Raw genomic sequence first — 18,158 nt, 5'->3', positions numbered from 1 at the left:
TATCCTTTTAATTTCATGATTTTTGGCATGAACCTAACATTATGATATTATTGCAAAAGCAGAAAAAATCCAAACAAAACATAAAAACAAACGGGATTATTTGCTTTGTTTAGTTAGGTACTGATATTGTTACAAATACAAGCAAATACCTTTAATGTATGTATTAGTTTCAAAAATTTATGAAATAAGTAAGAACGATTCGTTTTACGTTAGTTTAGTAGCTAGACGTCTTTGCTGTGCCGCCGACCCATTTTGGCCATGCGTGCTGTCAACTGACAGTTTGAATTTTGATGACGGAAAGAAAAAGGTTATAAACAGAAAAATAGGAAATAAGTTGAATAAGATTTGTTTATTATTAATAATAAAGAAATATCGCACAGGTTTTTAGCTCTAGTTGTATAGTGTAATATTGGAATCTTAGATTTCTTTTTGCGAAGTCTATTAAAACTCGAGAGAAGCAACGTGTCCTAGGTTAGGCCGTTAGCGAATCATGTTAATACAGTACTTTAAATAACATGACTGAAAGGAAAATGTGCAAATTCTACAATTTGAACGTGCCTGATCGTCGATCCGGGGAAGGAGGGCAGGGAGGCCAGGTACAGAACCATGGCAACAATGAAGACGAGGAGCGCATATCAGACGAGAATGCGCCTCCTCCTGTACCACCACACGAGCACAAACTGGAGTATAGTTACTGGATGTGGTTCTCGCGGCGGCCGCCGGCCCGCGAGCTGTCCGCCTCCACCACCGGCTACGGCCAGGTATGTCCATATGTCCAAGTTTACTCACATAAATACAGGACAATAAACAATCTGTTGGTTTAGAAATGTTGGTAGGTAGATAAATAGACTAACAGATTAAATTCATGCTTCAAAGTTTAGATTGGATATAATATAGGAAAGTATGTAGGTAGTACACACTTTAAAATTACAAATATAGTAAATTTTATCTGTTATTGTGTTCTTTTGTAGCTATGGCATTTTATTTTATATATTTTGGAAATAAAAACACAAATTTCGCCTGAAATAAATAATTTAATTGAATTAGTATAATTTATTCACTGAAAGACCATTTTTATACTCAAGTGCAAACCCTCTAACAGCTTCTGATGTAATGCAAGATATAGGCAGAGGGTCTCAAAAATTTTGCTAGCATCTTACGGGTCAGGCTTGCATGAGACAGAGTGTGGAAAGAACTGGAGGAGGCCTTTATTATAAGGACAGGCCAACAATAGAAACTCTGCTGCACTATACTTTGTAAAATATAACTTGAGCAATATGACAGATATCAAAAGTATGAAAATAAACATATCTCAGCAATTGTATTTTCAATGAGCAGGCGTTACGTCTGGTGGGTCGGGTGGCGAGCGTGGAGCAGTGGTGGGGGCTGTACACGCACCTGGCGCGGCCGGCGGACCTGCCGCCGCTGTCCGACTTGCACTTGTTCAAACTCGGCATCAAACCTATGTGGGAGGACCCCGCAAACGTCAACGGCGGCAAGTGGGTGAGTGCTTATGATAAACACAACTAACATTCATCATCATCAGTCATTTAAACATCCCCACTGCATGGGTCTTCCTTATGGATGTATAAGGTGTATGAGCCACCAAGCAGCCCCAACAGTCAACACTGAACAAATGGCTTAACATGCCTTCATTCCTTCCAAAGCATGGGGGAGAGCTCAAGATAATACATTTTTGGTCACCCAACATCATCTTCTTGAAATTCATGTAGTTATGTCAATATGTATTATTGGTATTTACGTCAGTATGTATTTCTGCAACCACATGCATTCTACATACGACCCAAATGTTGACTGTTAGATAATGCTTTTACCATTATGTCTGTCTGTCTATATGTATTGAATTTTTGTGCAAAAAGGCATAAATAAATAAGAGCCAGGAGAGGGATATACAATATCTATATGTAATGATAGTTATAAGTGATGTGAAATAAATAATATCTTTAATCCCAGAAAATGTTACTTTGAGTGAACTAATGTGTAAATTAAAATAATTGTGATTTAAAATTTCGTGATTCATTATGATTGATAAGTGTGGACAATGAATGTATCATTAGTCATATAGTGTTTTTATCAAATCATACTTTTTGAACCAGCATAACTTATATGCTAAAGCATATGTATACATTTTAATATACAATTTTAAAGTTAACCATCATCAAACAATAATGATCAAATTCTAATAACTTGTTCTAAACCTAAATATAATAATTTATTCAGAAATTAGACCTTTACAGACGTTTTCCATCATTTCTAATTTAAATAATATTAACTAAATCTTCAAACTTAGCATTTTGGAATGACTGCTGAGAAGAAATGCCGAAAGAAACTCGTGTAAACAGTGTTGGTTCCTATCATGCCATCTCTAATATTGTAAATGTGACAGTTTATGTTTTCCAATAACTCTGATTTATCCAAAGCAATAGCTATTTATATTGTAATCTATGTACATTACATTGGTTTGTCTGCAATAAAGCATAATCAAAATCTTGACTAATAATGAAATTGATTGATTTTAAAATAATATCATTTTACGGTAACTAAAAGTTTAATATAGAAATGCTGGAAAAAGTGTTCACAAGTACACTTAAATATCTGCATTACCTATTTTGCAATTATTACACCTCTTGTTTAAATATAAAATATTCGTAAGTATTTTTTTTAATATCTATTTTGACTCATATTGGTGGATCGGTAGCAGACACGCCCTATGTGAAAAAAATTCCTCATCCCTTTCACAATTCCTTCTTTTCATAGCAAGTTTTGTTCATAACTTGTCTATGTAACTTGTATTTCCATTACATTAAATTTGTAATAATATGTGATGGAAACGTAATTCCTTTTACATTGCAATCTATCTCAGAACTGTCCTGGTGAATATTTACAAGCTTCGTTGTCCTCTACTCATACGTGACTATATAGTTAGACAAAATTAATGGTTGTTTTTCGGCCTCGTGTTCTAGGTGGTACGATTGCGTAAGGCGCAGACGGGGCGTGCGTGGGAAGACCTATGCATGGCGATGTTGGGCGAGCAGTTCATGGTCGGCCCCGAGCTGTGCGGCGTCGTCCTCTCTGTGCGCTTTCAGGTATCTATTCTCTCTCTCTCTCTCTCTTATATCGCGTTTTCCTGGTTCCTTGTTCAACCGTTGAGCGTCTTATTTCACGGTCTGCTGTCGGACTTTTTCGCAACCACTTCACACGGTCATTCGCATCCTTTGTTGTCATATGATCCTTCTCGTCATCAGGACTTCTTGGGTTTGCCTCTTAGCCAGAGCCAGGCGGAGACGGCATAGCCAGACATTTGTTACATTTTATTATATACAGGGTTACTGCATGGTATCTAACGCATAACCTTCCAAAGGCGCATAAGGTACATAGAGACTAACATCTTTTGTTCTACGACTTTTGTGTAAACGTAATAAATGCAAAAAATATATCCTTTATAAATAAAGGAAATTTTTTAATGTCGTTTCTATAAAACGTTACCTCTATGTTCGATTCCGCTATATAACGTTACTGTATTGTCTCGTGTTGCTTGGTATTATATAGAGTTAAGATGTGTAGAATCGCAAATTAGATTTTTTTTATATGAAAAATAAAACTACAAATCACGAAAAGTCGTAGAATCAAAGTTGCGTGTTTTGATGTAAGTACCTAAATAGTCTTTAGGAGGTTTTGTGTTTGATACCATTAACCCTGTATAGGTAATATATTCAGGTAGTTCAGAAGATAAAATGTACTTTGAAGCATAATATGTGGGGTAAATAAAGCGATTGTGTATGGTTGTCAACGTGCAGGAGGACCACCTAGCGGTGTGGCACCGGACGGCGGCGGACACGGCGGCGGCGGCGCGCGTGCGCGATGCGCTGCGCCGCATCCTGCAGCTGCCGGCCGCCGCCAACATCGAGTACAAGGCGCACGGCGACTGTCTGCGCGCCTCCGCTCCGCAGCCCGACGCCGAGCCCAACTGCCGCCCGGACGCACGAAGGTATCAGGTATATTATTGACGACCTCGGTGGCGCAGTGGTTAAATGCTTGCCTCTGAACCGAGAGGTCCCGGGTTCGATCCCCGGTCGTGAAAATGATCTTTTTCTGATTGGCACGGGACTTGGATATTTATCTATATTTGTATATGTTATAAAATATAGTATCGTAAGTTAGTATCCCATAACACAAGTCTAGAACTTTGGGGCTAGCTCAATCTGTGTGATTTGTCCTAATATATTTGTTATTTATATATATTATTACACTAAATGCTTGTTGACAAAGTATTTGATCCTAACTAATATCATAAATGCGAAATTAAGTTTATTACCTCTTCAAAGTCTATCTACTGAACCTATCTTCTTGAAATTTTGCCTACATATAGTTTGAAGTACGGAGAAGGACATAGAGTACCATTCATACTATACCCGGAAAAATAACTGCTCCCGTGGGAATTCACGCGGTCGAAGCCCCGGGCAAAAGATATTATTCTATATGTAACAGATAGCAGTCTTTTCACAGGTGTTGGCTAGGGCTAATTGGCTCACATCACGCAGATTTATCTAGCAAATAGTTTATCCGTCAGATTACAATATATTTTTTTAACAGAAAGCGATGAAACAGGCTAATAATTTGTGTCCCTCTGTCGCGCATAAATTGCGTTTCACAATATTTTAGCTTCAGCATAAGATTACATTAAAACTTGATGAACTTTAGTAAGTGCTAGATGGTTATTAGCTTACCGTTTCCAGGTCCACACAGCACCCGACTGCCTGACAATTTCGAACCAGTAGCCCGTAATCTCAAATCTCGACACCAAGCCTTAAACAACTCCGCAGACCACAGAGGTGCCCACAGCCATAATACACCCGTGGTAGCTATTATTTTCCCAAATTGGACTTTAAGACATGGTGATAAGGTTTAACAACCATTTTGTAATGCACATATGAAAGTTTGTCGTGCGGATGACTGTATCATTTTAAAGTTGGCTTTATAGTACTAAACGACTTTGCAAAGAATGACAAAAAATATAATTGTTGATAATACGATTATATCTCGATATATTGATCAGATTAGGTTTTAGAATTTCATTATTATCGCTATTAATGTTATTCAGTACGAGTGGAATAAAGGCCTGTGCATACCGAATGCGTACTAAGTACGTCGCTGCATACGCGTTCCGTGCGCACGGACTTTTAAGTCTGCTTTTTGCAAATGAAAGCCTCTTTATAATGTTAGATGGTTTTTTGTTCAATTCAAAAATTGCCTTAAAATCCACAATATAATTGAAATTAAGATTATTATAACTAATTATGTTCTAAAACAATATTGCAAAGGTAAGCATTACTTACTTTTTACTTACCAATTAACATTATCGCATGTTAAATAAATTGTTATTGGCTTTATTACAATTTGTAAACAAGCACATTATATACTCAACATACTCTGTGTTTTCAGAAACATAAGAAAATTTCTCGAAATCTGTCATAGGTAGCCCAAGTATCGTTACTTATGGCGTGCGCACGCGTCGGTTTCTAACATTTTAATTCGTGAATCTTGCGCCCGACAGAAATAGACTTGCTGAACTTGGTAAATTGTCCATTCTCTTTCGCACGTAATATTTGTGACAGAGACACAGATACCCGTCCGATGATTACAGCGCACGCCAATAAGTGATGTAACTTTAAATAATGTTCCTAAAAGCAATAAATATAAAAGTTAGTAAATCACTCACATGTATCGTCAAAAATATACTTTTGTTTCGACCTCCTTCAAAAGAGTGAGATTTGATATTTGTTGATTGTATTTTATAAAGTATTACGAAATGAACATGTTTCGACCTGTCTTAAAATGTTTGTGATCTTCCATTGCAAGCTAGTTAAGCCGGTAGAGATGAATTTTCACAGGCAAGAAATATATTGAGATGACATTTGTCCTGATTTGAACTAAAAGCTGACATAATAACACATTTAAAAAGTAACCTAATTCTATAGTAGTAAATAATAAATTCCAATGGCGAGTTCGAATTAGGATCAATGGCTTCTTTAATCGTGAAAACATTTGTTTGATTCAGTTAAAAAGACGTGACGTGTATAGACGTAGGGCCAATTGCATTGATAATGCACAAAATACCTACAAAAAATATATAAAACGTTGCGGATTTATCGTGCTCTGCGGTTTCTACTTCGTCTAAACAGGTCTTCAGATTGTTCAATAGTAAACGTGAAAACTGTAGAATGAACTCTATGATTATTGTAATTAGTCTATGTCGAATGCGACATAATGATGAATTTGTGAAGTATGCCGATTTGCACTTTATCGCAACGATTATAACGTTTGTTTTTCATTGGTCTTAAATTATGTTTACCGGCTCAATAGCTTAACTCAAGTTAAAATGACGCCACTATCGCATGTCACATACTAAAAAAATGCTTATAGGAAATTGCAATAGCGCGCGTCGTTTCAACTTAGTACATACAAATATCTTACGAGAATAATTAGTTTAAAAATGTTGAAAGGCTCACGGAAGTGTCCCGAGATTGAGTGTGACCGTGAAGACGTACGTTCTCACTAAGCGCCGCACTCACTTTGCTTTCCGTTGCGTAACTAGAAAGAGATGCAAATATACAAAAGAAAATGTAAAGACTTCTTTTTCTGTTATATAGATTCCTTTTTTGAACAAGTTGCGACAGATTGCAAAGTGAGTAGACGTTTCAAACGCCGGTTCGAATGATGTACATATAGTGAAATTCAAATGAGCGCGCAGACTCACTGCTCCGCTTAGGCGAGACAGCGTTGCCACTCCGTCGTTTTACATAGATACTGCGTTGATCTGTGGACGGAGTGCAGTGCGACTGAGCAGTGAGGCCGCCCTCGTAAGCGTTGTGTTCGACGATAATTGTTTTGTGAGAACGAGACCACTCTGTTCCCTGTACAGTCAAATTGAATACTGAAAATAAAGATCAGACTTTGTATACTTAACATGTCTTTTTGTATCACCCTTGGCAACCAAATTTGTCCCCTAAAGGTATCTGAGATACGACCACAATTTGGACCAAAAAAGGTAAAAAAAAATAATACTTTTTGTCTAGAAAATATATTTTATTACGTAGGTACATCAATTTTTAACAGACATCTATGTTAATTCAAAAATAAAAATGACGCTCGTTAGCATACAAGGACAACGAACGGGTTATAAACTAAAGTGGCCTATGCTAGAGAGGGATGCAGCTAGATAATAGAACAGGAAGGCCTAAAAACTTATCGTTCTATTGTATATCTGTATGTATATCTCTCTTAACGTCGTGCCACTTAACGCTACAGACTTACTCATACTATTATCAGAGTGACTCCACATACAATACAATCTGAGAAATAGATGAACATAACTGAATTAAACATTAATCGTAAACATAAATACATGGATCTACCATTTATTTAAACAACCAATCCAAAATTATTGCCGAATTTGTCATTCGTTTGAACAGTTCGTATTTTATACAATACAAAAATGAATGATATGAAATATTTCTTGTGTATGGATACAATATGTGGAGTCAACCTAATTTTGCTTATTAATTATGAACTCACCAACGACTAATTGAATGAAAAATTATTAGCTTTAGGCCGTGAATAAAGAATATCTTTTAAAACGGTAAATATTTGCAATTTGACTTGCAATCTGCTAAAAGAAAGGGACGTACGTATATAAAAGGTAGTATTCAATGTGTACTTGCTTCCCTTTTTGTTGCAGCGACAGATTACAAGAATAAAGCGTAAATAAATGCATCATAAATTGGTTTCATGTTCATTGTATGAGTTCACAACGAATTGATAATTTTAAAGTGGCATAGAGCACACAATATCAACTCTGCTCCTATCCGACACGATAAAATAACGTTCATTGAAAAATGAGCTTTAAGGCGTTGGCTGACGACATACTTTACATTAACAAATCAGCAGTTTGGTCACTGTCAGTTCTCGTATTGTTCATGTAAAGTATGTCTACAGAAGACTCATTAAAGTCCATTTTTCAATGAACGCTATTGTGTCGGGTGGGAGCAGTGTCTGACGCTACCTTAACTATATATTTACATTTGGCAACTTTTCTTAGTCTATGTGTGGTGATATGCACACGGCGAAGGAAAATCAAGAAAACCCATGATTCCCATTGATATATGCGTATTAGTCTATAAATCACATGTTTTCAATGATATAAAACTGATATTTTTAGCTTGGCCACACAAAGTAACGCTTAAAACAGCGGCAAAAATATATAACGTGAAAACTGTATGAATGAAAAAAAAAACCTAAAATAGTGTGCAAAGACTATTTATATATCAAAGTATTTAGTTATTGTGGCCAAGCAGTCGTGTATATTCAAATAATATCCAGAAAAATAAAATAAAATAGTGGTGTCCCGCAAACAACACTATTTTAACTATCATCTTAATTTAATTATAGTGTTTTTATCTATGTACTCTGTTAGTGATACTGTGTAACATGTGAAGAAGAATACTATGAAACAAGTCGACGTTCCCATAATATAAAATTGTCTTTATAAAAAATTTCATAAAATTAAAAGAAAAATGGATTAAACGATTTTCTTTAAAAAAAAAATCGAACAAATAATGAAAATATTCTCTTAGCATAAATTCAACCGCGTGTTAAGCCTACAGGTAAGACTTGGAGTTTTATGGCTAAGAGGATATATTTTCTCGCTCTTTCAAAAATTAAAAAGTGAGACAGGGGCAATAAAAATTAACTACACGTAAAAAAAAAGCAGCATGCAATTGAATTTTTATGAAAAAGAAATGACAGATAAAACAGCATTTCAGGTGTACTTTTCAAGTTAACATTTAATATCCTTAAACGTACGCAACTACCCTAACAGACTGACAAAGCGCTACCTTGTACAATTTCTTATCCATAACACTACTTCATTGCTTTCGTTTCAATTAGCGCTAAACATTACCAACTAAAAGTAAGCCAAATAACAATAAATAATAATAAGGCAGTCTTGATAATGGCCTTTTGAACAACACATAAAAATACAGTCATTGATACAACTACAAGCATATAATTATATATTTATACAAATAATGGGACTTATTCTGAACTAGAGGTCTTGGTAATAATGGAGACCAATCACATTGCTGTGTTGTCGGCGCGTCACAACGCCAGACTGTGATTGGTTCGCTCTCTTTCACTGAAAGTTTCGAAAATATCTGATTGTATAGCATTATATCGCCTGTGGTCAACTTGTATCGTGTAAGTTTGTGGCATCAATCAAAATTTGGCACTACATCATAACACGTAAAGTTCAATTTACGCTGAAGTTATAAACTAGCATGTAAGACCGCGGTTACATCGTGGGGAGTAAATTAAACTATATTTTAGGCCAAATATTCCGTTGTTATTCTTTCAATATTGTCTGATGTTTTGGATCAATGTTTCAAGCATTTTTGTAAAAAAAAAGTGTCTAACTGAGCGACTGTCTCTTTCATTCCATCTTATAAGACAGAAAGGGGAAATAACGAACCCGATTTAGACCCATTATTCGGTATATTAACTTGCACACGGAAGACATTTTTGTATTAAAATAGTGATTAAAAATCTACTCAGTTAACATAATAACTATAACTAGAAGGGACATGTGTAAATTTGAGCGTTTATCATTTCAACCAATCACTAAAAAACTTCTGTATTTCGTTTGGATAAGGACTTGTCAAAACTTGATCGCCAAAAATTGATATTTTTACGTTCGGTTGACTATACACGCTATTTTTATTTGTTTCTCAATGTACATTTAATTTTCATGTGACATTAAATTCACACATACTTACGTTTACAATTGGAGATAACTACCAAATTAGCATAGAGAGTCAATGATTTGACATGGCAGATTTATTTAAAATAGCAACCTAATAATTATAAAATTTAAACTGTTTAAATTTTAACAACTATTTTGCAATGGAATAGGTACGAAAATCCTTCAAAATATATGTAAGCATAAGCAGTCACTGAAACAATCGATTTTACAGCAGTATAGGCGTAGCTGATATGGGTCACCGCTCCCACCCGACATAATAATGTTCACTGGAATCTGAACTTTAGTACGTCTTACATTAGACATACTTTACACTATCAACAAATTAGCGGACTGCAATAACCTGGACAGTTGTTAATGAAAAGTGAGTCTACAGATAACGTTTTAAAGCTCGCTTTTCAATGAGCGTTATTTTGTCGGGTGGTAGCTGGGCCACCAGATGCAAAGTAATTACATATTGTCTTTTAGGAAATCGCATAGCAGTAATATTTAAATGATTGTGAAGTCCCATAGTCAAATATTAATTCAACACTAAATGCGTTTTCGCAAGTCAATTCCAAAAATTAATCGTTAGAAAAGCGATTAAGTTAAAACACTAGTTGCACTAAAAGCTTCAAAAATACAATATCTACCATTACATTACTGGCTAGATACATAAAAAATTAATCGAAAATCGATATTAATTTACTCTATACAAAAATAATGTACTAAAATTAATATGTTAAAATACATTCAAAGTCCTTATAAAATACGTTGATACAATTCCTCAATCACGTCTCACGGACTCTAAAAATGTTTACAACTTTTTTATGATCCTTATTTCTGCACATGACAGGTTCGAAATGTCAGTGAAACTTTGGGATGGCTATACATAGGTAGGCACAAAAGCAGCTTGGTTCAATTATGATATAGTTGATCTAAACTGCAATTATAGTTAAACTCTTCAGTTGAAAAGTAATTACTTGATTTCTGATAATAATATAAACACAAACATAAGAGAAACCCAATTACGGGCAATTTGTATTTCAATTTTACATTTAATAAGTGAATAACATGTTTTTTAATTCTTATCCCTAAAATAAAGAATTCTTTTGTACTCATACAGAGTGCTGATTATGGAAAATAACGTTGAATAAACGGATGTTTAGGAAAATTATAAGGCGCTACACATTATAACTACTTTAAAATATAAATGTTGACAGGTCTACCACTTTCATAAATTACATGAAAGAAATAAATTTGCATAGTGTATGTATATTTCGCCTATCGTTTCGGCCAATCGTTTGTGTAAATTATGTATATTTAAATGAATTTCCACGAGATGACTTAAAACCAAATAGACGATAGAATTGTGCAGTCTATATAATTATTAAAAAATATATATTTGGTCTCTGACAATTTGCAATTGATCTATAGATGCGTAGCGCCTATATATGAACCTTATAATCAAATCAGTTGATTCCTAACCTATGAATAGGACGGATAGTAGTTGTATGAAAGGGAACTAAAGGATGACACTATGACATATAACATTTAGTCACATAACCTAAAAAAATCTGTATGAACGTAAAGACGAAATATATAGAGAAAATCATTTATAGTACTTTTTCCTTCATATATTTTTATCATATGCTATTGTCTGTACTATATACGTACGTCCACCATTTTCCTGACTAAATACATAACGTTACATTGATATCATATAGAATAGTCAATAAAAAAATTCATTGTAATCGATAGTCAATAAAATATTTACTATCCTATTTTACTCCCACGGGCTTTCGAATTCCTCTCTTTAATTTGACAAGTCATACGATATTTTACGATTTCATGCTATAAATTACACTTTTATACCTATTATATATACTTTACAGCAGTACCATTTCACACCACACACTTAGTACATACCGACAATAATGCGTTTATATAGGTACTTAGGTAAAGGAAAGCAAAGTCTCTCAATTGAAATATTCATTTTAAAAATCAATATATAGCACATAATCATTTAATAATGTAAAGATTTATAAAATGATTATTTGCAATGTGCCAAAGATTTTCACTTTTAACGTGGAAAATACATAATTATTTTTTTTAATACATAAACAAATACGGTGTAAATCTATGTTTTACATTATACTCCTACGAAGGAAAGTACTAGTTATGGGGTGCGACACTTTCTCTAAAAGTCTCTCAAGATTTGCCGAGAATATTATGTTTCTTAATCTTTATGCTATATTCACATCACTAGTATCAGGCCAATCGATATCTCATCAATTAATCGATTACCTCCTTTAAAAGGTGCAAAACGGAAATGCTTTAATTTTAATATTACATAAATTATGATATCAATACCGCAATTTTTCAATGTAATTAACAAAATAAGAGGTTCTCGTGTGTAATTTATGCATGACTTACAGACAGGATTAATTCATTTTGAAAAATGCCTTAAATCATAGAAAATAAAGCTATAACAGTTAGTACGACACACTTAAAACGACACCTTCAAAGGAATTTCAACCAAAAACAATTTATCTCCGTCCCTTATCAAGGAGAGCGACAGAAAATTGCATTCACCTATTACACGTATCTCACAATAACTTTGATCAACTCTACTCACCTACATATCAAAACTGTATGAGCGGCAGGTGATCGGTGACATGCGGTCAGCAAATATGATTGTCCGCTAGGTCCGTGATGAGCAGGGGCGTGGTGTCGGGCGTGAGGCGGGGCGCGGCGGCGTGCGGCGGCAGGGGCGCCAGGGGCGCCAGCGGGGGCACGGGGGGCACTGGGGGCAGGGGCGCCAGCGGCGCGGGGGCGCGCTGTGCCGACACCCGCTCGAGGACACACGACGCCGACAGACGCGCCTCGGCGTCGTGGTCCCAGCACTCTTCCATGGTGTCGCAAAGGACGGATAGGCCCTGTCGTAGAAATAAATACTTAGGGTCTGTTCCACCACTTTCTGATAAAATGTCATATAATCTGACAGATATACTAAATCTGCCTGACGTTATTTACTAGTTAGTGATATACAACACTTGTGAAACACAGTTTTAACGCTATCTGTTACATATATGCTATCAGATAGGCAGTTGGTTGTAGACTTAACTTTTAATTTCATTTTGACGTCAATAAGTGATGTATATCTGAGGGTTGAAACCTATTCGTTTATTAAATTAACACAAGAATAATAAGTTACCGGGTGATGGCGCCACTGCGGGGGTATGTTGGGCCTCAGTTTCCTCTGCACCACGGCCTCCTGCATCTCCTCGAGACTGGGGTGCGAACCCACTTCCTCTTCGAGCGGCAGCCGATACTGCGTCATCGGCTCCGTGCCTACGTCGGAGCACCTATAAAGGAAGACATGTTTTTTTATAGGAAAAATTTGTAAATTATACATAAAGATGGTAATTTGAGATGAGATGTCGATTTAGGATCGAGGTATATAGGGATATTCATATTTATGAAGCGGTGGTGGTGTGGTTAAGACGCCTATGGATCGAAAGGTCTCAAGTGATTAACTTCCAATGACATGTGTACAAATGGTCTGACCATGCCAAGTGAAGGTGAAAAAGTTGGAAAGCGTACTCTGAGCTCCGACGCTCTATGGCTAAGGAAGAAAACGCTCAGAATAGAAAGAGAGTTTCCAATGTGAAGTTCATATAACTAATTATATTATATCGGTTGTTGGTTTCAGCAAATAAAGATTACTGTAAAGTTCTTACCTAGACGCAATTTCCCATAGCACAAGTGCGCACGCGTACATATCTATCCTCAGGAACGCGTCCTTGGTAAAATTGATCGCTCCGTCCAACACTTCCGGTGCCATATATCTCCTTGTCCCGACTTGTCCATGGGCGTCTCCACACCCCCTTCCAGCCACGAAGACCAGTGCTAGTCCAAAATCGGCAATACAAGCAGTCATGTCGGCTTTGAGGAGGACATTCTTGGACTTGAAGTCCCGGTGGGCCACAGCGGGTTTCTCTCCCCCCTCTTCGTGCAAGTGGGCCAGGCCCCGAGCGACACAGGCGGATATCCGCCACGCCTCGGCCCAGGACAGCGTGTGAGCCTTCAGGTAGTCACACAGGGAGCCCTGAAATCATTGTAATTAGACTGGCGTAAGTCAATTATTTAAAGCCGCTTCCCGCTGTCCATCTGTCCCTATGCATGCTTAGATCTTGAAAACTATGCAACGGAATTTGATGCGGTTTTTTTAAATAGATTTAGTGATTCAAGAGGAAAGTTTATATGAATATAACATGCATAATATTGCAGACGTGCGAAGCCGGGGCGTTGTTTCTATAATTATTTACTATCTAATTTTAAATTTACTATCTTTTAAATTTTCTTTTAAATTTAATATTAGTAATTTAGGTCGTATTTTGTAGTACTTTTCATTCAAATATAAATATGAAATCAATATCTGAAACATAGTTTAGTATAACCACACAGTTCAAAATCATGACACAGAAAAAAATGTGTAATTGTATTTTTTGTAAATAAACATAGTGTTTTGTTTTTACAGTACCTACCTAGTTTTGATCTAGCTAATTACCTAATTAATACATATTTAGTGCTGCTTTGCAATATGATTCACAAACATTCCACAAAACAATTGCGACATGTAACACGATATTGTTGGCTGCGACGAGTCTGTTTAACTGATTTTACCATTAGCTTCGTAATAGAATCTGTATTACTTCGAAGCCTTTAGTCATAATTAGTAGTAATAATGGACATAACATTGATTTATAAATAGTATCTATCCAATATTTTTCAACTAAAATATGTAAATATGTTTAAGACTATTACTAACGCCACCTCAAATTTTTGTTAAGTTCTTTTATTTCTTACCGAAAATTAAAAAAAAAAGAAAAGATTATGCCAAGAATTTTAGTAGAAAGTATTATAGTTTTGTATAATAACATATGACGCATAAATATGACGTTTTTCTCTACAAAAACGTACATTACAACTATTCCTTGGATATACGTCTACTAGTGAATCATTATTGAGGCTGAAATACAAGCCAATTAGATGTGGCAAAAATAAAGCTGAATTGACTAATAATTACCTTCTCATGGTAGGAAGTTATGAGCCAGTATTCAGCTTGCAAATTGTCTCCCTTCTTGTCCACGCCGATGTAATGCAATATGTCCGGGTGGTCCATCCTCGCCAGCCGGTAGATCTCCTGCTCCGCAAGCCAGGACTGTTTGTCTTGCAACGGGAACACTTTGACTGCAACATCTGCCTGTCCCAGCTTGGCCCTCCAGACGGCACCGAATCTGCCCCTTGCACGCACTTCGCACAGGGTCACCTGACCAACTAAGCCAAGCCCTTCGTTCTCCATCCCTCCCCCAGCAGATGGCGGTCTAGACAACGACGGCTCGCCGCTAGCGAGCTCTGCAAATGAACTGCCTTTGCGTCGCCTATACAAGAAATAGCATGCCACCAGTATACCAAAGAGTAAGAATAACGGAGTCAACGTGTAAATAATAACCGCTTTGGTATCATCATATGCTGTCGGTAAGGCGGATGCTGGCACCCTTTCTGGAGGTGCCTCGGTATATGCGGTGAAGTCTTGCACGCCTGGGAAGGTGACATTTTGATTGCACATGTCACCTTCACAACAACAGTGGAGGAGAGGTAGTTTTATGTTATGTAGGCGACAGGTGGAGGCACGGTCTGCGCAAGATACAGTGTCGAGGAAGCAGCCTTTGTATTTTGGTTCTGCGGTGTTGGTCACATTGTTGAACTGCCAAAGTACAAAGCAGTGATTACTTTTGTCCGTCTCTGTTGGACGGCACTCCTCTTTCTCTGGCGGTGTTTTTGAGCCATTGTAAAATTCACAGTACCGAGTCGTTATGCCTCCTTCTTTGGGCCTTGGCGGAAGGGTTTCTTCTGTTGGCGGGACTGCCAATGCAGTACCTAAAATAGAAATTGAGTGATTGAACAAATTAGATAAATAAAATTTTTTAAGGTTGTGTCTACTTCTTCTGTGTTTTCTTATCTTACTTTTCCTGTCTTTTTTCAGAAAACTAGCCTTATCTGCAGTATTTGATTGTCTTTACTTTCATTCAGAGAGAGAACATTACACAAATAGAGGGTAATATTTTGAAGAGATAATTCACCTTGGTTCAACAATTTTGATTACGATATATCTGAGGGTCTTAAGTCGTTTCGCACCACAAGCGATTCGAACCACGCTGTGTATCGCCCAAGAGCCTATTTTGAATGGGTTCTTTCGCACCGCAGCTGCAGGAGCAGTATGAATGGCCCAAGGTACCTTTTGGAATGGAGGGATTGGGACCACGGGGCGAAACGAATTGAAGTCATAACAAAAATTTAAGGATTCAAATTATTTATTAGAAAGAAGAAAAGTAGATAGTGATAAAAAAATAAAGTCTAATCAATCAAGTTTATATGATCGGATCGTATCAATCAATATATACATATAGTAAAAAAGGCTCCAGTAAAACTAATTTTGAACAATAGATAATTTCTTGTAATGTATTTGCGCATATTAGAGTCTTGTGCGTCCACTTAAGGCGGCGGCGATATTCATAAGGTAAAAAAACTTTGTGGGCTTATGACATTAAAATGTAACTTATATTATTTTTGTTGTTCTGTTATTTTGTGCCTGGCTGTACTAATGAGATTGTAATTAAACTACATTACTTTTGTCAGATATCACCCATAAAAAAAATTGCCTTGTTTCTCACTTTGGTCTGAATCAACTCAGTCAAAAAAAGTTTTGGGCTATTCACACCGTGGTGTGAAAGAGCCTATACAAAAAGGGCTCTTGAGTGATTCACACTGCGGTTAGAATCCCTTGTGGTGCGAAACAACTAAATACCTAAATACCCATATCTGAACGGGACAGGATGGAAATTTAAAAATATCCTCATTTTTCTAGTAAGGTTCTGCCATTACTGTTTGATTATTATTAAATTTACCCATATAAATATTGCCTCAGCAATGTTTTTAAAGCAATAGTTATAAAATCTGGGATTTAACCTACAAGGCCTCATATTTTTGTTTATTGTTATTATATAATAGGCAGTTGTTATGAACTGTTATCTGCTGTCGCCAAGTATGTTTTTTACAGATAAGATAATATGAAAATAAAATAAAATTTATTTTTTTCACTTGCCAATCAAGATTTCTGTTTGGGTGGTATGTTGCTGACCTAGAATACTGATTATAAACACCCATGGAAGTCGTACAAGGTGACCATGGGACACAAAAGAATTGGCAGCTGATTGGCAACAGTTGGTAACGGGCTACCTACGTAAAATCAAATCTTCAAAAAGAAGATTGTCCGTTAAATGTTACAGGATTGAGTTAATAACTACAGAAAATAAGTTGTTATGACCACAATCTTTCTTCCAGACTTGGTCTGCATCTATGATAACTGCCAAAAAAAAAGGAAGTCAAATTAAAACTACCTAATCATTAGCAAAATTTTGCATAAATAAAATATACAAAACCTTTTCATCAACACCAACCTTGATAAACTTCAAGAAAATCCATACCTACAACCATAGTTTGTTTGTCCTTTCATATATATAACAATACTCAATACTTTTGGAGGAAAGAGTTGGTGGGACTTTTTGTGTGGATAAAGTTGGGAGGGTGGAGAGTTGAGGACACTGCATTAGAGAAAAAGCACAGATACTTTTTGTATTAATATATAGAATACATTAATAACTGATACAATATATTTAGGTCAAACATCGAAAATATTTCGATTTCAATGGGTATCCGCAGAAAGATACAAGAGATTCTGTATTATGATATACCGTTGCACTTCCGTAGTACTCACCAACAAACAATAAAATGATGTGAAGTATCATCTTCTGAGGCATCAGAAATGCCATGGCGCAGGCGGGATTAGGCCTCCCGACCCTTTGCGACAATCCAATGTTATTTTTAAACTCAATCCCGACATTAAATGTCTGTTCTATTTAAGAAATTCCAACATAAGTACATGTCAGACAAACAACGCACATTCGATTTTGGATATTATAGACTTGATCATATCACAACAACAATCTGAATCAGCAGCAATATTAGAGTCAAAACATTTCAATCACTGCATTGGTTTTAATTGCACTGATTTCATTTGTATTATCGAAAATAAAACAGAAGCAAGTAATGCACTTACTCCTCAACCAAGCTTTAAATTTTTTGACATTTGTAGTGATGGGGTGAACAGACACCCGAAAAAGTGGAAATCAAAATCGAATTCCGCAAATAAATCGATTAGGTACCTATATAATGAAGTTAGCGTCCCTATTGTTTGTGATTTTTTTAAAATTGCGTT

At 36.1% G+C, this 18,158-nt stretch overlaps 2 protein-coding genes across 3 annotated transcripts; one reads left to right on the top strand and one right to left on the bottom strand.

Moving 5' to 3' along the window:
• Positions 1-265: 265 nt before the first annotated feature.
• On the top strand, positions 266-6,987 carry eIF4EHP (eukaryotic translation initiation factor 4E homologous protein). Of its 2 annotated transcripts, none has more exons than XM_053749630.2 (5): positions 266-761; positions 1,339-1,503; positions 2,985-3,107; positions 3,819-4,016; positions 4,758-6,987. In XM_053749630.2, exons 1-5 carry the CDS (start codon positions 516-518, stop codon positions 4,797-4,799), a joined length of 774 nt encoding a protein of 257 aa, XP_053605605.1. In that variant the 5' UTR covers positions 266-515; the 3' UTR covers positions 4,800-6,987. The 2 variants fall into 2 exon arrangements, with proteins under 2 accessions (XP_053605605.1, XP_053605606.1); XM_053749631.2 differs by having other exon boundaries at positions 267-761; positions 3,819-4,009.
• A 99-nt stretch (positions 6,988-7,086) lies between these two features.
• Positions 7,087-18,035, bottom strand: LOC128672294 (activin receptor type-2A-like). Its single transcript, XM_053749341.1, has 5 exons — positions 17,658-18,035; positions 14,907-15,760; positions 13,558-13,925; positions 13,032-13,182; positions 7,087-12,753 (listed from the first exon to the last, which is right to left on the bottom strand). The coding sequence occupies exons 1-5, from the start codon at positions 17,710-17,712 to the stop codon at positions 12,499-12,501; spliced, it is 1,683 nt and encodes a 560-aa protein (XP_053605316.1). The 5' UTR covers positions 17,713-18,035; the 3' UTR covers positions 7,087-12,498.
• Between the last annotated feature and the right edge of the window lie 123 nt (positions 18,036-18,158).

This window comes from Plodia interpunctella, chromosome 9, assembly GCF_027563975.2.
Source record: "Plodia interpunctella isolate USDA-ARS_2022_Savannah chromosome 9, ilPloInte3.2, whole genome shotgun sequence".
In the NCBI taxonomy this organism is placed as follows: Eukaryota; Metazoa; Arthropoda; class Insecta; order Lepidoptera; family Pyralidae; genus Plodia; species Plodia interpunctella.
The sequence above is the reverse complement of the archived record's forward strand: the minus strand, read 5'-3'. Positions and strand labels throughout refer to the sequence as shown.

Coding starts and splice junctions, on each gene's coding strand:
- LOC128672294 (XM_053749341.1), bottom strand. CDS start 17,712: ATGGCATTTCTGATGCCTCAGAAGATGATACTTCACATCATTTTATTG. Junction 15,761..17,657: donor CATCATTTTATTGTTTGTTG/GTGAGTACTACG, acceptor TTTCTATTTTAG/GTACTGCATTGGCAGTCCCG. Junction 13,926..14,906: donor TAACTTCCTACCATGAGAAG/GTAATTATTAGT, acceptor CAATGATTTCAG/GGCTCCCTGTGTGACTACCT.
- eIF4EHP (XM_053749630.2), top strand. CDS start 516: ATGACTGAAAGGAAAATGTGCAAATTCTACAATTTGAACGTGCCTGAT. Junction 1,504..2,984: donor ACGTCAACGGCGGCAAGTGG/GTGAGTGCTTAT, acceptor CTCGTGTTCTAG/GTGGTACGATTGCGTAAGGC. Junction 4,017..4,757: donor CGGACGCACGAAGGTATCAG/GTATATTATTGA, acceptor TACCGTTTCCAG/GTCCACACAGCACCCGACTG.